Source organism: Hemitrygon akajei, chromosome 7, assembly GCF_048418815.1.
Source record: "Hemitrygon akajei chromosome 7, sHemAka1.3, whole genome shotgun sequence".
Lineage (NCBI taxonomy): Eukaryota > Metazoa > Chordata > Chondrichthyes > Myliobatiformes > Dasyatidae > Hemitrygon > Hemitrygon akajei.
Genome location: NC_133130.1, coordinates 74,472,530 through 74,492,317, shown reverse-complemented (window position 1 = coordinate 74,492,317; position 19,788 = coordinate 74,472,530). Strand labels below are relative to the sequence as shown.

Here is a 19,788-nt window from a genome sequence, read left to right as displayed (position 1 = left end):
TGGCTCTTCTGTGTCCAACTTCTTTATTCATACACCTGTCCAGTAGATTACCCATTAGATTTAAAATTAACAAATGACCTATCATCAAATACCATTTGTAGAAGCAAGTTCTAAACGTTACAACCATGGACAGGCTTCCCAACTTCACTCCTGGAGAGCCTGTGGCTAATTTATAGACAACCTTCCAAACTGACACAAATAGTTTTTGTCTCTAGCTATCACTTCAGTTCATCTTTGTATATTGAAAACTTCAATCACATGAGTTCTGCAATGATGTAAACATTTGCTTTCTAAAGTTTCCTATGTTTTACTATATTCCCTACTAGGTTATCTGGCAAACGTTTCTAATTTAAATGAAAGCACATAACTCTGTAAAAATGAAAGGACTAGTAGAAGTCATATCCAAGTCAGATTTTCACTCTATATAAGCTTGTTATAAGCTAACTGAGAATAATATGCCAAAATATTATTTTAATTGCTGTGAATCTTAGTTCAAAATTACATATGCAGATAAAATATTTTGTTTAACTTGTAATTCACTAAGACCTTTGCCATGTTCCTAACATACTCTTTTGGCTTGGTAAAAATGATAAATATGAATCTGAAATTATTTTGATTATTTTTGTTAGGCATTAAACAATGACAGATAATAAATTACATAGCAAAAGTGTGATCTATTTATTGTATGATTACAATGTCAGCAGAATTAGAGCATTTTGAAAACTAGACCATTGTTATGAAGAGTGGTGCAGGAATATACAAGTTACTTGGTCTGAAAACTTGTCATAACTTTCTATACAATATGTATACTTTATGAGTCAAACGAGGTAGAACAATCACACTGAATGTCAAAATACAAATAAACCATCTTGAACATTAATTGGCAAAGAGGCCCAAACATATAATTCTGTACAGCATATAAAATGTTTGTACCATAATCCGTATCACACAAATACATACCTATTCATCTTCACATAAGTGAAGACAGCCTTTCCTTCAATAAAGTTAAATATATAACAAACACATTTCCAAATATCAGTTTAACATTATAAATACACTATCCCTTACATGGACAAATACAATTGCCACAACTATTGCACAAAACTCCTTTCAACTAAATTCAATCAGTGCATATAAAGGCCATACAATTGTGCAGATCCAGTTTCCCGGCCAAGTTCAATTATGTAACAAAAATTTCATGAACCACCAGTCTGATGAAGAAATCTAAATCAATCTTCTAAACTGTTCCATGAATTTTCTAATTTATCCATTGTTAACTGATGCCTTAAAAACTACATTGAATTTCATCTGAACAGAGTCTAAGGGTGAAAGAAACAACATATGATAACGTTTCTATTTTGTAGCTAAAGCCATATGCAGTCCAGGTTGGCTCAAGTGGAAAATATATTGATTAAGATCTTTAACTAGCAACTGGCCATTGGTAATAAGTCCATGATGTTTTTGAAAGGTGTGCAGGTTATAATACGCCCCGCTGCTATGACAGTGTTGTCTCAAGAATGTGCTGGATCGCTGTTATCAAATTAGACAAATTTTACACAAGCTTTTGAAAACCACATCAGATGAAAGCGGGATATTAAGAAAGGAGGTTTGGGTTATTGGAAGCAAGCCCTCTTAGACCTGACTCTAGGATGGTCCGCTCTCTGGGGCAGATTACTTTGCAAAATGCAGCCTGAAGCTATTTTCCTTGTCATATGCTGCTATGTAAGCTTTACATATACAACATAAATTGTTTTTTTTCACTTTCTGTTATTTTAATTATCACCAGTATTTTCAACATGTACCTGATAATAACCAGATGTGTTCAGTGTACCATGAAGCAATGTGCTCTATGCTACCTTCCACAGTGTGTGACAAATTTAGAAACATTGTGCAAACTAGGTCTTCTGGATAATGCTTCAGAGAGCAAGTTCTATTAAACATAAAGTAATATTTTACGGGTAATCATACATCATGGCAACTTCCCAATTGTACCTTCCATCCAAATGTACTGTATCTTAATGGCATCCAATGATAGAATTGAAGGAATCTTAAAGTATTGGGATTTGATCTCTTTTTTTAAGAATGAAGAAAATTTAGATGATTTTAACCAAACACATCTAATTAAGAATTGCACTTGGTTCTCTTTTTTAAGGTTAAAACTAAACATTTTTTCTTAACATTTAGCTTTAAAATTAAACATTTGTAATCTAATTTTACTATTTTTGTTCACAAGTCATGAGTCAACCTTAAAAAGCAAGAACTTCAGTACAGATGGCACCAGTCATCAAATAGATAATACACTTCAACAGAAATAAATACTGTACAACAAAAGATTTTCGATCAATAGTTATAATTTAATAAGGTACAACAGCGTACTCTCAGTTTAAAATATAAGGGAGACTGCAATAAGAAATTAGCAATTATACCTTTGAGGGTGCACTTTTCGATACACTACATACAATTAGCACTACCATAGAGTCTGTCTAAATTACTCAACTTCCTGAAAGTGAACAACCACAGGTAAAACCACTACGGCCCACAATGGCATTTAAACTAAAATAAAATATCAAGTCTTGCAATAAGACATATATCATTCAATGCAGAGCTGTGTAATGAGATACAAGACCAGCAACTTGCCAGAATGTAGCTTTTACTTCACGTTAATTAATTTCCAATAAATCTTTGCAAAATTAAAGACACAATTATGCAAATTTGGATTTAAAAAAATCACTCTATTTTACTTCCCAGTTAAGCTATAAATTTAAAATTAAATTGCATAGTGTTTTAAATGTAAAATACACAATTTAAAAATTCTGGTACGGATTATTTTTATTTGTTGTACCTACAAGATTGCAATGTAACTTTTTTTTACAATTCAGATTTACCAAAACAGCATAAAATAATTGCATTAGCAAAGATTATTAAGATGAAATGAAGTCCTTTGCTTTGAACTGTTCAGCCTGTAAAAACTGAATAATTCTGTGGTACTGACGGCAGAAAATCTTACATTAGAAAATAACCAAGAAATTGCAAACCATCCAGCAGGAAACATCCTGCTTTGGATTATAAACTGTTGCAAGTATATAGTCGTACTGAAGTTTCTTAACTTTGTAATCTACATATGAAAGTTTAAAATAAAAAAAATAAGCTGAGGTTTTGGCCCATGTTACAAAGCACCAATTATCATGTGTGAATGTGTATGTTCACCATAAAAAAATGGAAAAACAAGCAAGCATGAAAATGACTACTGAGAAGTGGCACAAGCTCAGCAAGAACAGCTAGGTTTGATACCATGAAACAATATATGAAAAATAGGAAAATAATCTGAGGAATAAACTTTGTAGCAAATTAAATAACACATGAACAAAGATGCAAACTGTTGACTCCACTGTGAAAATTAGCAGCCAAACACCACATTTTCAACAAAATACTTCCCAACATTGCAAGCGCCTTCTCCTTTAGGCAAACATCCACAAAAACTAATGCGAACTTACAAATAGAAATACACCAGCATATGAAACAAACATTTTTATGCATATTTAACACTGAGATATCTTATATATAAACCAAAATTCTCTGAAATATACAACCAAACTGAACTATTGGCAAATCAGTCGAATCGGAACATACAACTATATTTACCCCCAAAAAAGTTCAGAAGTTCAAGGCAGACCCAGAACTGATACTATTCAAAATCAGTTTTAATTTCGGGCTTTTAACATACAATATAATTCTCTGATTAGAATTCAAACAGATACTATATGTATCTACCTGTTTCAAAACCTTCTGGGTTATATAATGAGATCCACATACTGTTTAAGTATGGAATCACATGATAACTCCATGTGGAATTCTCCAACTAAAATGCAAGGACAGTACTTGACAAAGCTCTAAATACTTCACAAACCATCATCCTTCTTGCTCTGATTATAACCTCGTATCTGCAGCCCGAAGCTAACATTTACCATATGAATCTTTTAAAATTTTATTTCTCAAAATAATATCTAACAATGGCACAAATTTTATATAAAATAAACATTGCTAAACAAATATATACTTGATTACCACTATTTTAACAGTAAAATCCTGTACAAACTCCACAAAATGTAAAATGTAAGCACTTTCAAAGCAGGAAAATATTATAGAGAAACAAACAATTTTCATAATATTTAGCCACTGGAATAAATATGTTTAATTATAAGTTTACAGTTAACTTCCCTATTAAACCCAAAAAATGAACATCCAAGACAAATGGAAGTGCAATCTCAGCTTCTAACTGAGATACTAACTGTAATGGGGAAAATTTTTATAGTTTCAACAAAATTTTTGGTGGATTTTATAAAAATAAATTTAATCAGGAAATGAACAAAACAGAAAAATAATAATAATTTGTAATAAAATGGCCATTGGAGATAGAGTTAAGAACCATTTGAAATTACTTGCTACCTGATAGACCTGGAATACAGATTATTCCACGTATATGAGGTGATATGTTTTTGCAAGGGTTATTCTATGCTTTTCTTCAAACGTACATTGACTGGGTAAACTAGATTAAAGATATTTGTAACATTCTCAAGTTTCAGCCTGAGAATTTTGCACAAAATCTGAAGAGTACAAATGCATACTTGTTCAATAACTGACTGGGAAAATAAATATTAATTAATCCAAAGTACATCTTATGAACTTATCCAGTTATCCCTGAACAAAACTGGAACCACAACGTCACAAGAAAACTTTAGAAATATGTGACAACAATGTATTTAGGTACACAGAGTAATTCTCATTAAAATAAACTAAAAACCTTCATCACAACTTTAATTATCTTATATCATTGAAGTTATCATTGTGCATTTCATTAATAAAATTAATTGCAAGAGACATCCATACATCCATTTCCCCTTGTGTGTTATTGTAATTTCATCATGGATAAATTACTACTAGGTATTCAAATGTTACATAATATAGACACATTAGAAAATTTGGAACTTCACTCCAAGCCATCTACAACATGGATATACTCTGTCACATGAATCAAGAGATCTTACATGCGTTCAATTCCACGTTTGGTAGATCTTAACTCTCTCTAATACATTGCACAATGCTACAAAACACAGAAAGTTGCTACATTGGAAAATATGGAAAAAAAATCAAGAAACTTTAAATTACCATAAATGTTATCGATACAAATTCTGGCTCAAGCCCCTGCTGACCTTCTTAAGGAACATGAGTTCTATTCTTGTGATTTATGTCATCATTAGAACTGCTAGATTGAATTATTCAATATCTAAAACATATTATGCAAATTCAATTCATGCTAAATGTTAAAAGTTTATTAACTGACATTACAGAATGAGGCCTACTGAATTACATTTTGCTGTTCTCTATATAACCCAAATAAAAGTTTTTGCAGGTACATTCCACACAATGCAATAATGAACATTATCAAAATTCATATGATCACTGAAAACCATTCTTTTTATTTTTGAGGAAGTACAGCATGCCATGCCAAGACAGTAACTTCAATGAAGATTGGGCCATAGAGTGGAGCAAGCTGCTGAAGGCCAAGTGTGAAAGAACACAGGGAGAATGAAAAACTTCAAAACTCCAGGGATAGGTGTGGGAACAAAACTGGAAACAGAGTTAGATCTAGGCAGTGGACACTGTGACCACAGTCAACTAACTGACCTTTGTCCTAAGCAGGAAATGGGCATTGGATAGTGTGATGTCACGTGACAGTGCCAGCCAATGCAACAACTGGGCAAATAGAGGTCATCGGGTACTGTCAATAATTGCAATAATGCCCAAGGTAGGTCCAATTATGGTGCCAATCATGTACCAATGGGCTGGGTGTGTCACGTGGCAGTACCAGTCGCTGCATCAACAGGTAGGATGGGACTCCCATGCCCGACTGGCCGTGACTGGTGCAGGAACCTGAAAGCAAGGAGTAAAAAATGCAATGGGAAGTGCCCAGAAAGAAGGAACTAAAACTGAACTATTTGAACCAAGTAAAAATTCTGAAGATTTGAGGGTTTTTTTGTTTTCTCTGTGACTTCTTGGGTAAAGGTGGAAAGAAAATACTTAAACAAAATCTGAGAATGCAGTCCCAATGTACAGGCGACCCAGTTTTCCGTTTTCTACCATCCTTTCCAAGCGCAGAAGCTATATTGGGCAGTAATGGACACCAGTCGTACAAATGCAACAAAGCACAATCTGGGTGTGTGTGTGTGTGTGGGGGGGGGGGGGGGATCTCACTCAAGCACATCCATCTTTCACTCACTGGGGCTTTTTTGCTGTTTCCTCCAGGTAGGCAAGCGACCTCAGCTCACGTGATCCTTGACTGAGCAAATGTTTTGTTGGAGGTTTACATCGAAGCCGAGGTCTGAAACCGGATCAGCCACATTCAGGAGTAGTGTGGCGTGTCTCACTTCGCCGCTTCCTACCCCAACCCAAACCAAACCACCGTGGAAAGGTCCTCGCTGACACTCATGCCAAGCCCCCCACTCCAGCCAGGAGTGCAAACGAAACGTGCGTGTTCACCGAATACCTTAACGTCTCTTGGCGTTGTTCGGAACAACACAACTGATTATATCCCCCCCCCCCCCCCCCGTAACAGCCAGAGGTCAGATAATAAAAAATACATATGGGGCGGTGACACATCAATAAAGTCACGAACCTCTACTGAAGTCACAAAGGCAAGAGTCTTTCACGAAAAACGCGCAAGAAAGTGAGGGGCGAGGAAGGGAGGTGCCACAACCATCGCCTTTAAACTTTTCTCATGACCTGCTCTTATTTTTACATAGTATACAAAAACTTTCCTTAAGAAACGCGCCCTCGTGAAATCGAAACCGCAGCTACAAATAAGCCTGATTTCTGCTGTGTGCAGAGTCGGGGCAGAACATTAATAATTATTCGCTGTAGAAAACGAGTATAAATCTTAATTTTCGAGGCAATTAACGTGTTGATTTCACTCATAGCCTCCGGCAATCCGTGTATTTTTTTCCGTAGGTAGCTCTCATGCTTAGCAAGGTCTCGACCCTTAACCAGCAATTTTTTAACAGAATGTATGTGGCGACTTAAACAGAACGTGGTATACAACGTATTTTTAAAAAATTATTTCTAAAGCAACACCTAGCAATCACAAGCGGGTCCCAGATAACTCGTTTGTGAATAATGTTTTTTTCTCATCTTGTAGAAAGCTGCAGAATAGTGTATTTCATTTCAAAGCGAAGCATTATTTATAGAAAGCTTCCAATTACCTTCCCTTCTCGGAAGACGGACTATAAGAAATGATTAGGCGTCCTAACACATTCTAATTATATGGTTAGTCTGACTTGACTATTCATTTCCCAAGATTTTGTCTATGAAGAGTCGGAGCTAAGCCAATTCCTAATTGTTTTAATAATATTGCAAAGTGATATCAACCCACCTTAAGCTGCTTTGTGAAATTTACTGTCTCACTTAAGGGCATACTCCCTGGAAAAGTAGGGTGTTCTATTTAAACACATACGGTAGAAAGTCAAGCACATTCGCAAACAGTGCAGCACAGAGTGGAGAAGGAGTGGCGTGGTTGCGACCAAAATCAAAATCAAAAATAAATCTGATCTGAAATGGCTAGCGTGAGGGGCGGCGAGCAGACCTATGCAGTTGGCTGCGTCGCAAGCGGGAGCTTTTTTATTTTCCCCTGCATCAGACCACTGGGCAGCATTGAATTTGATGCTTTCTCTGTGGTCGCTACTGCCCATCAAAGGCTTCCATTTGTAGAGCCATGGCCGGGGCGGCGGTGAACGTTACAAGTAGCCGCGTTCCCATGGCACCGACCCTTTGCTCACACTCTCGCCGGATCCAACGCCCCGGCGTTGCAACAGATACCCGGCCCCCTACCCTTCATTTTAGGGAAGCCTTCGGGGAGGGTGTGAAATTTTAAAACGAATCAGATCGGCTGCGGCGAGTCTTTCAGACCATGGGCTTCTATCTACTTCTTTTGGCCAGCGTCTTGTCGGGCGTCTAGCTTATAACTTACAAAGTGCGACCGTTCTCTCTCGCTCTCTTGTGCATTGGGGCAGCGTCCCGTACGCCGCCTGCAAAACGCGGCTCTCTGCACGGCGGAGGGCAAACCGGTAACCCGCAAGGCAAAGAGGCAGAGGAGGAACTTCCCAACTCGCTCTCTCCACTCAGCCTTAAAAAAAACCGCGTCTCCTTCCCCGTGCAGTCTTGGCCGCAACAATTGCTTCCCTTTTTTCAGTTTGCAAAGAAAGGAACAAAAATTAAAAGCGACAAGGAGAGGTTCAACTTTCCAGCTTTCTCTCTTGAAGACACTGTCGCATTCCCGACTGAGAGCCAGGCTTAATGAACACATAGTAGGTACGGGTGGGGGTGTGGGGGGGGGGGGGGATATTCATTTCCATGGGAATTCATATAACAGGGCTTGATAATATGCGAATAATACAGAGACATATCACCATAGTAGGCATTCCAAATGCAAATACAATGGTTCCATACCTGGTCTGTAATGTTAACTGAGGACGATCGAGTGATTTCCTCGCTGTCTGATTTCGAGCCGCCTTCTCTTTCATCAATAACCAAATCGATGGGCATTTTCCCTTTCAAACAGCTTATATACCGATGGCAAAAATTGTCACATAATTCGTGTACCTACAATTGGAGGGAGCGAAAAATAATAAGGCGAAAACAGAAGGATCCAAATGGAAGTGACAAGTGCACGTTCGGCCTATGACACGAGCTTCAAAATAGTTGCAAACACTCGGGAACGTTACAATTATCCTCCGGAGACATACGCATCAAGAATTTGGAATAACTTCTGCAAAATAGAGATATCGCTGAAAATTGACAGTGACAAGATGATTCACAGCTACAACATACTCAACACCCGTGTTAAATTCATCTGCTCCCGGGCTGTGGCCATTAGAGGATTGGCCTGCATGAGTGACATTTAAGGTAAACAGTTTAATTTCATCTAGTTATTTCATTATAACCTTTGAGGAACTCTGAACGCACAAAGATGAGCAGAATTTGAATATGGCCCAGATGTCTATCACTGGTGAGTCCTCATGTACACTGCCAGAGTCTTCAAAGAATTATAATTATTGTGGCGAGGCAGAGCAGATTTTAAGCATAGTAAAATAAACACACGGTGCTAGCAGTTTCCGTCACACGTGTATGATATCTCCTTTTATATTTCATTAAAATATTCCCCGTGGACTAATGGGACAAAATATTATGATTTGCCATCTAATTAGTCGTAATCGGCAGATTGTTTTCGCCTTTAGACTGTTCAAAATGTTTAAGCTCAACAAGAAAAAAGGATTTATACTAAAAGATGATCAAAATTAAATCCCACCGTGAGATTAAAAATGAACAAAACGCCGGGGCGTTTGTGGTCAGGGTTTTAGTGGCATAAATTGTAATTAAACAGCAAGAGAAATGTGCACTAGCATTGGCTTTGACACTAATTACAATGGGGCAGAAACCAAGACACTTATGCAAATCTACTCGCACTAAGAACTACTTGGAACACACTCTTTAAAAAAAAAGGAACATGAAAAAGTACCTTCTCTAATTCCAAAAGGTGAAACCTTAATACTTGTATGGCTTGAATCATCTGAAAGCAAAGATGTATACATCCATTAGGTCCCACGGCATAAAAAAAGTGTTGACATTGTTTGCTAATTCTACTAGTTGATCTTAATATTCCAAAATGCATTTGTGTCTCTGTGTGATGTGTGTGTGTGTGGGTCTTTAGGGAAGGAGACAGCACAGTAGTCAGATGTGCCGCAAAAGCAGTAAAATATAATCATTGCCTGCTCAACTTTTTCATCCTTCATACGTACTAATTTTAATGTCAGAAGTTTACACGGAACGCACACACAGCTGTCAGAAAATACCACCAGGTACAAGTGCCAGACATTTGACAAGCGTACTTTTTTATTCCCTATATCTGCAACCTTCCAAAAATTATATAAACTTTATTTTCTAGGGCACTGGAAATCAACAAAAGCTTGGGCAGTACCTGCGTTTTTAAAGTTACTCTAAATCCTTTGGTACATTGAGTCAATCGCGATTTATGTTGGTAGACTTCGAGTTTTAGGGGAGTGGTAATAAACCGGGAGAGAGTGTCTTATTATTTCCCGTGACTTTGGATAGAAACAGTCACAACTCGCACAGACACTGGCACACACACACACACACACACACACTCACACACACACACACACACACACACACACACACACACACACACACACACACACACACACACACACACACACACACACACACACACAGACACGCGCGCGCACGAACACAAAATAAATAAAAATCGCGCATCATCTTAAATGGGGTGACAGCCGTACAATAACTAAACGCGATGGTTATCGCCTGTGACAGTCAAAGCTATCATAAAATCAAAAGCACAGATTCGCAATGGATTGTAGCGATCATTGTCCTTGTTTACTGACTCCCCAAAACATTGGACTGTGTTGAACTGAACGTATCACGGTGCATGTCGCAATTATTTCCAAGGGGCACATGTAGTTTGTTGATTTTTTTTTTTGTCTGGTTTAATGGAACGCGCTTACAAATACGTCTGCATCTCTCTCCCCTTTTAAAAAAATAACCAGCCTTACCAAATTATCCAGCTCAGGATTGGAAGAGAAAAGAGGTTTCTCTGCTCGGATCTAAAGTGAGAAGATAATAACAGTGATCCCCCTACTCAATGTAGCATTTGTCATCATCAATGAGTTCAAACAGATTTCTAAACTTTTCTTTTGCACTTAATCCACTTTACCATTACATATTCACAGTAGGCTACATAAAAGATGTATTTTGTTTATCCAGTATTAGGAATAAATTATTTTGTTTGGATAGTGATTAAGTTACTGTTTTTTAAAAAAAGAAACACTAAGATATGAATCGTTTTTAATATAAAACATTTTTAAAAATAAAGCTAAATTGACCATGTTTCCACTGGCATTTGCAGACTTGGGCTCAACACGCTCCGCTTATAACTACTTTGGAGAATTGTTCATTTCACTGTTTTATTCTGATCAAACGTTCTGAGGTAGTTAAATTTTATATGACTGCAATTTCTTTAATTATTTTGCTCATCGTTTAACAATTTTTTGTGTGTGTTTGGCTGTAAGTTTCATAAGACATATGCTGCCGTCCAGGGGAAACATTAGTTTAGCCATTTAAATTACTGGTAGTTGTTTTTAAACGGTCTTAAGATTGAAGTTGACATGCGTGCTGGCTGACCTGCTTAGCGAACACTGCTATATCTTCATTGAAAGACTCGGAGGAGCAGACATCACCGCCTGCTACCCCCGGTTCTCGTGGAGTACAAGTTGCTAATTCACATTTCTCAAAAATCAGAGCTAAAAGAGGAAACAGCGGATGTCTGCAAGAGAGGATTGAACGTCAAAACAGTATAAAAAGTAGTGGGAGAGTTTCTCTTTTTTTTATCTCTTGTAAGCGAGCGAAAAACTTCAGCGAGAAATACTTGTTGATTTCTGGCTTTACATAAATTACAGTCGTAAATGGTGGCAAAAATAGTTACTGGAGATTCACCGCAACCCTTTCTCACCACTGAAATTTTCAACAGTACTTTACTAAACGTATCGATCAACGCAAACAAAAACCACTGAAAATTTGGTAGTTAAATGCCCCAGAAGTAAACTTTAAGCAGCCATTTTGGACGCCAATTTTCAGGATGCTTTCAGTGGGGGGAAAACACTTGCAAAGATATTTATCAGCATCATCAGTAATGAGCCATTTTGTTATTAACAATTTCAAATTAAATTAAACCGGCTCATTATTCGAAAACATCGGCTCTAAATATCTTCCATAAAAATAAATTAAATCTGAAAGACCCTTTAGGTCCACAAGTTACATAAAGTTTCTTCTAAAATAAAAAAAAATCGTTTCACACATCCTCTGCCGCAGATGAGAAATAATTTTAAGAATAATAATAAAATTTGCCAGCAACCCACCCGTAAATGGAATCTTTATCTCTCTTTAATGCATCGTTTACTGAGGATCCCATGCTTGGCGGCATTGCATTAGCATGGTTTGTGTGCGGGTATTGGTGACTGTGCAACGGCGGCCCGTGATTGAGGTGGTGGACGGGCTGCATAGACCTGGGGGCGTGAGGATCACCATACATAGTTGTCGGTATCCCTACTCCGTCCATACCACCGTAATGTGAGATTTCATCGTACTGCACGGCAACAGAGAGAGGGGGAGAGAGAGAAAGAAAACGTAAGGGAAGCATTTCGACAAACTTAAAACTACGAATCGCACCGAACAACTTTATTCTCGAAGTTCTTGACAGAACAGGGCATATGATATTACGTGAACTGTTTGAAGAGCCAGTAAGTACCGCGCCGTGTTGTCGAAGCAACCCGCAATTCAGTTTCATCGCGTTTGGCGATTGTTTTACAAACTGCATCATAAATACTTACCCTCTGCGCCATCGGCCTGCCTCGAAGCCTTCTCTCTGTGGCACTTTCAGCTCTACTCTACAGGACCAATATTAAAAAGAAATAAACACGCCACTCCAAAGCCGGATCAAGATCCCAGTAGTCCTTGTGGATGAGCAGCCCCAGAGTCTTCGGCTTAACTTGGATGCACTCAGAGAAAATATTTCAGATCAGCGAAAAAATAATATATATATATATATATATCTCGATATGTAAGATATTGTTTTCACCCCAGCAACTCGGCGGATAGAGAATCTCGTCCCCCAAAAGCGAGCAAAAGCGCCCCTCAAACAAAACTGCCGAGTCTCATGGCTTTTTGCCACTCTAGCTGTCAATCAAAGCAAGGTTGTCAAGGTAGTGAATGAATGATGATCCGCCGTGCACTTCCACTGGTCGGGGGACACCTCAGTGATGGCAGCGGGATCTGCCCGTGGGAGTCCAGCTCCGGATCGCCTTTATGTGTGCGCTGAAGCTGCGAGCGCCCTGTGCTTCGAAGAGATGCTGCACCGCGAATCTCACTCTCCCCGGAGTTTGGAGCTCTTTAAAGGGCTCGGTGCCGCTGCCCCAGTGTTGCAGAGCCAGAGGTGGATTTGGAGAGAATGCTGGAACCCGGAAGCAGTGGTGGCCATAACAGGTCGCGTCTTACACAATGCGCACCGGACTACCTCATCTCTCATACACAGGAGGGGTGGGGGGGGGGGGAGCGAGAGCGAGTTGTCGATATAGACACATATAGACATCCGAGAAAAGGCAATGCAAACCACGCCATCCGGCAGGTACACATTCTGCACTCTCGCTAGTAGGCTGCGCAGTTTATATTTTCCTCCCTTTGTCTGAAAACTGAATACTAGGCTGATTGTCCTCAGCGAACTCTTGACTTCCCTCACTGTCTTCAGAACAACGTGTGGCTCTGTTTTATCTTCTTCCACTCCATGGCAAACTTTAAAATGCTCATCATGTTATTTATTTATTGCAGCTCCGTAGAAGTGAAGAAAACATTTGGAATTGATGGCAATAAAATAGGGGAAAAAGGTAATTTATTCAGCGTAGACTTACTTTTTGGTTTTTGCTAAATAAACGTGGGCAAACCGCAGAGCATTAAATTTATTTTTGCCTTATGCTTTATTTAGAGCTTAAATATTTCGAGCAAGATAATATTATCGTATGTCATATTTCGGTGCAAAGGTTATTGCAGAATTTTCCGCGGTGTGGTTTATGACAAGCGTAGAAGTGAGCCACCAGTTTCCCAGAATGTGATGTTCATTTTGCTCAAATTTTAGTGTAATACGTTTTACTATTCCTTGTTGTCACTTTCAATTGTCATTGTTATGCCTAATTATAGATCAAGTCAATAATTACGCGCACATCCTGTGGCTTGAATTGGCTCGTATTACTTTACAAAGGGGATCGCAAATGTATGTCTGATGCAAAAAGTTGTGGTCACTCACGCTCGGCATTTCTTTCTCTCTGTCTCCCCCCACCCCTTGTCTAACAGGGAAATGAGCTAGCCCGGAGCTCTGTGGGCGCTGGAGCTGGAACCAACGTCCAATCAAAGAGTGGCGCGGAAGCGCTGCAACTCTATTGGATTTGAGGGTAATCAATCATCACTGCACGCAGAAGTCGCCTGGTTGATTGGGTTAAATCGATGAAAGGGGCGGATCCATATTTCAGTATTAACTGAATCCCACTAGCTTCACTTCGGTCCAAAAAAAAACCCTCTTCGATTCTTTAGAGCAACCCCTCTTCAGCATATCTATTAGAATAACTTTCTTCTGCAAAGGACAGTTTTCTTTGTCTTTTGTTGTGCTACACCTGATTGTTTAAACTGGTTAAATCCTCACTTTAAGTTGCTTTTAAAACGTGTGTGTAAGAAAAAAAGACATGTCCAAGAAAGACCCCGGTCAGATAGCAGGGGGAGGGGGGGGACACATGAAATAAAACATTATTGACTCATAAGCTCGAAGGTCCATTTTTAAAACTTACAGCGATATTGCTAATGTCAAAAATCGCAACAAGTTGTGAACAATAACTGCATGAGACAATGAAATAGATATGCGATGGCCCTTCCATTTCCAAACATTAAACCAGAAACACGTATTTGTTTAAAAATAATCAAATAACATTCCAGCGATAACATGCAATCTACATAATTCTGAAGGACTCCTGCATACGACCGGAAAATAATTACAGATCACAATCCGACTCTCGCAAGTATTAAAAGAAATCGAGTGTCTCAGGTAGGAAGTTATTTTTTATTACAGTTCTTGAAAAGAATAAAACCATTTATTCGAAATCAAAAGACTTATAGAAAAATCTTTAAAAATCTAATTCAAATACTAACCGGAACCTATCCCTCAAATACACCCACTTTACCCGAGATAGGAAGCGACTTGCTTTTAGAGTGAAATGTTAGGTAATATGAAATTGTTCACTTGAATTTTATTTGCAGATCATTTTTAAAGTTAGTGTGCAGTCTTTTAGGGAGAGAAAACGAGGCGACGGGTAGGGGCAGGGGCTGGGGAACATAGCGTGCGTGGGCTCTCCGACAGTCGCAGTACATTGACCATTAAATCGCTGCTCGCTGTAACAATCAACCTTCATTAAAACGGATGAAGCAATAAAGTCTGCTTACAACTAGCAACACGTTGACCAAGTTCCACTACAATCCTACACAATCAGATAGCAGTCCGCAAAACTTTGGGGCAGTTCAATCGTAACATCACTGCTTATTCCATGAAATCACAGTGTAAAATGGGAGAGGGAGCGACAAATAAACCAGAATGGAAATGTTGGATATCACTTCTTTGTATACGCGACAATATCGCACCCCGATAACGCAGCTGGCCACTTGAACGTGTGCCGAATACAGCGAGCAATGTTCGACGTGGTTCATTCATATATACTAAGCTCTATATAGAAGACGTTTTAGTTAAGTTCTATAATGTCTGATTTGTAAAGTGTACCCTTTAAATTTATCTTTTGGAAATCATAGCAACCATTTCAATATTTGGGAGGTAATGGTGACTTTTATAACAGTTTATTTATCTATTTACGCAGGTCGTATTAAAGTCACTATGAGTGTGCATTTAGAGACCGATAACCTTCATTAAATTATATTCTTAGCAGTAATTTTCATATGTTATAGACATAACCTTTTTCAAAATATTATGTCCCTTCATCTGTTTATCCAATCGGTGATAAATCTGGTGTAAAAACCCATGAATGGCCAGTTTCTCAATCTTATTTCTTAATAATCGTCGCCATTGGATAAACCTGTAGCCATTGAAACCGACAAGCTCGATTGATAAGTATTAGTTTTCCTATCTTCAGCACATTGGCATTTTGCTTATGTGATGTACTAAAAACTCTCTCTCTCTCTCCCTACCTACCTACCTCTCCCTCTCTCCCTGTCTCTGGTGATTATATGCGACGGGTTAGGAAAAAGATGGGGTTGCTTCTTCAGCACGGAGCAGTAAAGCGCAAACCCGCCGAGGGGGCAGACGCTCACCCGCCCCTTGGTAGTATCGACCCACTCAATAGCTGGCGTTATCCCGCTCACATACCCCCAACCTGCCAATGTGAGAATATTTGTTGGCAATCGAAAAGGTAGGCGAAGGGTAGAGACGAGGAGAAGGGAGGAGGGGGGTGGGGTACTAGAAAGAGAAAATCAAGTGAAGTTAATCAAGGTCGTTAGTTCAGGGGATAATGTGGCCAGGGCTTCGAGCAGGTCTAGAGAATTCACACTGTGAAACATTGTTAAAGGTTTCCTCTCCCTTGGTCGTGTTTCAGTTGTGCCTGAGGTTTGCTTTCCAGCAAGCAACCTTGACAAACGGGATATATAAAGCCTCCGCACATCAGCGTAAAGTTTGATCCCGTTTAGATCTCCAGCGATATCGGCCACGGTTCGCGTTTGTCCCTTTTATTGACAAGCTTCTTTTCCCTTTAACATGGAAGCAAGATTTAAACAAACTTTTGGCCGGCTAGGTTAACGCGACACACTTTTTTATTTGATAGATTTTGAAAGACTGAGTTGCGCTTTGTATTTGTTTGAAGGAGATTCTATAGATGGGTTGGGGGTGGAGGTTGAAACGTCTCTTTAAACAGAGGACTCCCTTGTCCACTCCCTGTGTCATCTGGAGGTCAACCTGGGTTACAAGACAGCAAAGATTCTGCAGCTCCAGTCCGAAATGGTTTCAGGAACCGGGGGCGACTTCTTCCAAAAAAATCCATGTCTCGGCTGTATCCCCAAGGATGGCGGTAACTGAACATTTAGCGCCGCCGCCTTTCGCTTAACGTCCCATCACTATTTGAAAAATAAAAAAAGAGGACATCGTAATCCAGGAATAATAACAATTTGAAACAAAAATATATCTTTGAGACAAACTGGAAGTTAACAATTGGCGAATAATCCGTGTCTCCAAATTGTGAGTCGCGAGAGGGTCATGATGTCGATTAATTTATTCATCTAAAATCGCACTGCTATTATAATGAATGCAACTTTCACGGGGTAATTTTGATTCTGTGTTCATAATCATAGCCGTAACATTATTGAAATCTGACCTTTTCCTTAAAAGGTTAACAAAAGTCAAAATAGTTCGTGGAAGGTTGGCAGTATGGATGTCTTTTGCTATAATATTTTGTTAACTACAATTTACAGCACAGTTCTATACGTCAAAATACAACAAAAATGACAATATCCCTTAAACGTGCAGATTATCATTAACTACACATAAGAATATTTTAAACTGAAATATGTTTCAAGCGCCCCAGTGAGGGTTGTGTTTTACTCTGTGAGGAACATTCCTTCAGGCAACACAGTATTAATGATTCCTGACTGTTTTCAGTAAGATGACAAGCAAATGGTTTTCTCCTTTCTTTCTGAAGATGTTTTATTTTACGCCTCGCGTTAACTGGGATAAGTTGTCGGCTCGATCGCATTCCTGATGATGGAGTGAAGTGTACACAACGTAATACTGTGTACTTCCATTTCGCTTAAGCTGAAGTATTTAAGAACAGCCAAGGCAAAAGTCAATTCTATGGAAGGGCATGTAAACAAAATTGGTTAAAATTGCCATCAACAAAATTGACGGGCTGCCATATAAAGTGTCCGATCTCGGGTCTAGCAACGGTGGAGATGGATCCTTATCGTTTCCCTCATCCTCTCTGAAGCTGAATCTCTTGCGCCGTCTGCAGGGCATCGGCACAACACCACCAACCCCGAACGTTACTGCACCCCGTCGGCAGGTTCCAAATAAAACTGGGTGAGAGCCGGCGGTCAGATTCAACATCATGCCCGTTCTATGTACTTGTAAGTTTAATACCGCTGACCGCGTTTACACCCCACATGCTTTTATTTACAGGATCTCATCTGAATAAGGAACTTTACAATGATATTTCTAAAGAGCTTAAACTGTACGACCTGTTCCAATTTTGACCGATTTCGATATTGAAAGCATTTAAAAAACGTTAACGAGGGCGTCCTGGCGGAGTTGCAGATTTGTAACTTGTCACGTTTTAAACTTTTAGCACCGTCTCGCGGTTACTCTTCAATACCTGTCGCGGCACCGAGCTCTTCGCCGTGAAACGTTTGAAGGTGCGATATACGTTTAAAAACAAATATCACGAAATCATCAAAACACTGAAACAAAGACATGGGGAGATCTTTAGCAACAATTTGAATCCCCACTGTAGTTATGAGGAATTCAAAGCGACGGTATCCATCGAATCACTAGCTGTCTAGTTTACGTTTAATTTCCTTGGCGCTTATTATTTTTGTTAGAACAAATTCTTTTCATCAATCGATATTAATGCGATTTGGCATTGAATTTACAATACAAATTCACTTTTTGCATTTGTAATTTTTATGTATCAATTCGTTTAATCAATATGTATAAAACATTGATTATTGATTGATTGTGGTCACTTAGTTCTGGCGCTGTAAGTATTGGTGCAAACATAACCAACAAATGATCTGCCGAACTTTCTTTGCTTTCCTGTCTTGTACAGGTGCTGGAGATTCATTGTAAATGGCGCATTAATTGAAAATCTTTCACATTAATTAATTGACGAGTTTCTGAAGTATTATAGACCAAAGGATAATTACGGGCAGCAATTTTCATGATTTATATCACTTCGCAAGTATCAGTTTGCATTGCTCAATTGAGTTCGTAAGCTCAAATTTGCAAAATGCGTCAATATACATTTTAATGTCTGTACCTGAATGTTTAAAATAATAATCACCAATAAAGTTTTAAATGTACAGATATTGCCTCCCTAGTTCTTGTTCTGTTCCCGCGCGTATATAAATACAAAACATAATTAATTTAAATACATGTATAACGCATAATATATTAGTTATTCAAATGAATCAGATTTCTGTTCTTAAAGGACTTTTACATGGGGTCAATACATTCATTTTAAAATTAATCTTTACTATATTGTGTTGGGAGACTGCATCTGCAGACTTCCTGCCATCCCGCAGTTGCTTCTGAACAGAGCAGTGCAGGCCTAGACAACCCCCTGACTGCATTTAGTCATGGATTTTTGGCGTTCCGTCGAGATACTGCAGTCGAATGCTAGTTAAGTATTCAAAAGCTGTTCGGGTTGTACAGTCCGGCAACAGTAACAATCTCCCCAACAGGCAAAGTAAAAGAAGACGCTACAATACCTGACTTTGAATCGTTCTCATTACAGAGTCGGAATGCTTGACGCACTGCAAAATGTTTTCTACCGGAGATTAAAAATCTTTTCCAACATTAGTAAACTTTTATAGGCACGGCAATACGCTTCTACAGTAATTATTTTTGCATGTGAATGAACTACAGGCAGGATCTATTTCAGTAACATAATCTAATCACCCCATCTCTTCGCATTTGAACAAGCTTCTAGCGAGAGTTTTTCCAGATGAGTTTATTACTGTGAAATGTAATCGAGAACAATACTCAAAGAGGGTTTATTCTGGAGACAATACCAACCGCAGAAATATTTTACATGAATCTGAACACCACCTTGTTTTGTTCTGAAACGTGTCTTTTATTTGGAAGAATGTTGATATTCAGAAAAGGTTTTAATAACAAAATTCATGTTATTGATTAAAATATAAGATAGATTTGTTTAATTCTTTTAATTGATGGGTGAAAAGAAAATTAGTGTCTACAACATCAAAGGTAATTAAATGTTCTAATAATATCTTTATTGTGTATAACGTGATATTGATCTTCGGGGCATATTTAACTCTTTCCGTGCTAGCACTGGGTCTCATATATGTCAAACTGGAATTTACAGAATAAAACAT

At 38.6% G+C, this 19,788-nt stretch overlaps 1 protein-coding gene and 1 long non-coding RNA gene across 6 annotated transcripts in view; one reads left to right on the top strand and one right to left on the bottom strand.

Moving 5' to 3' along the window:
• meis1a (Meis homeobox 1 a) overlaps positions 1 to 12,881 on the bottom strand; it is a 202,556-nt gene extending 189,675 nt beyond the window's left edge. For both annotated transcript variants that reach the window (XM_073051241.1, XM_073051242.1), the window contains exons 1-6: positions 12,477 to 12,881; positions 12,006 to 12,232; positions 11,272 to 11,413; positions 10,644 to 10,694; positions 9,569 to 9,619; positions 8,500 to 8,652 (exon numbers count right to left, since the gene is read on the bottom strand). In XM_073051241.1, the coding sequence (XP_072907342.1) occupies positions 8,500 to 8,652; positions 9,569 to 9,619; positions 10,644 to 10,694; positions 11,272 to 11,413; positions 12,006 to 12,232; positions 12,477 to 12,488 (636 nt within the window). In that variant the 5' untranslated portion in view covers positions 12,489 to 12,881. The remainder of the gene's footprint in view (positions 1 to 8,499; positions 8,653 to 9,568; positions 9,620 to 10,643; positions 10,695 to 11,271; positions 11,414 to 12,005; positions 12,233 to 12,476) is intronic.
• A 109-nt stretch (positions 12,882 to 12,990) lies between these two features.
• LOC140730576 (uncharacterized) lies at positions 12,991 to 18,755 on the top strand. 4 transcript variants are annotated; one of them, XR_012099634.1, is made up of 4 exons: positions 13,300 to 13,526; positions 13,990 to 14,731; positions 15,933 to 16,100; positions 17,379 to 18,755. It is a non-coding gene; the product is annotated as an uncharacterized lncRNA (long non-coding RNA). The 4 variants fall into 4 exon arrangements; XR_012099633.1 differs by lacking the exons at positions 15,933 to 16,100; positions 17,379 to 18,755 and adding an exon at positions 12,991 to 13,128 and having other exon boundaries at positions 13,471 to 13,526; positions 13,990 to 14,450; XR_012099636.1 differs by lacking the exons at positions 15,933 to 16,100; positions 17,379 to 18,755 and adding an exon at positions 13,188 to 13,270 and having other exon boundaries at positions 13,471 to 13,526; positions 13,990 to 14,450.
• The last annotated feature ends 1,033 nt before the right edge of the window (positions 18,756 to 19,788 follow it).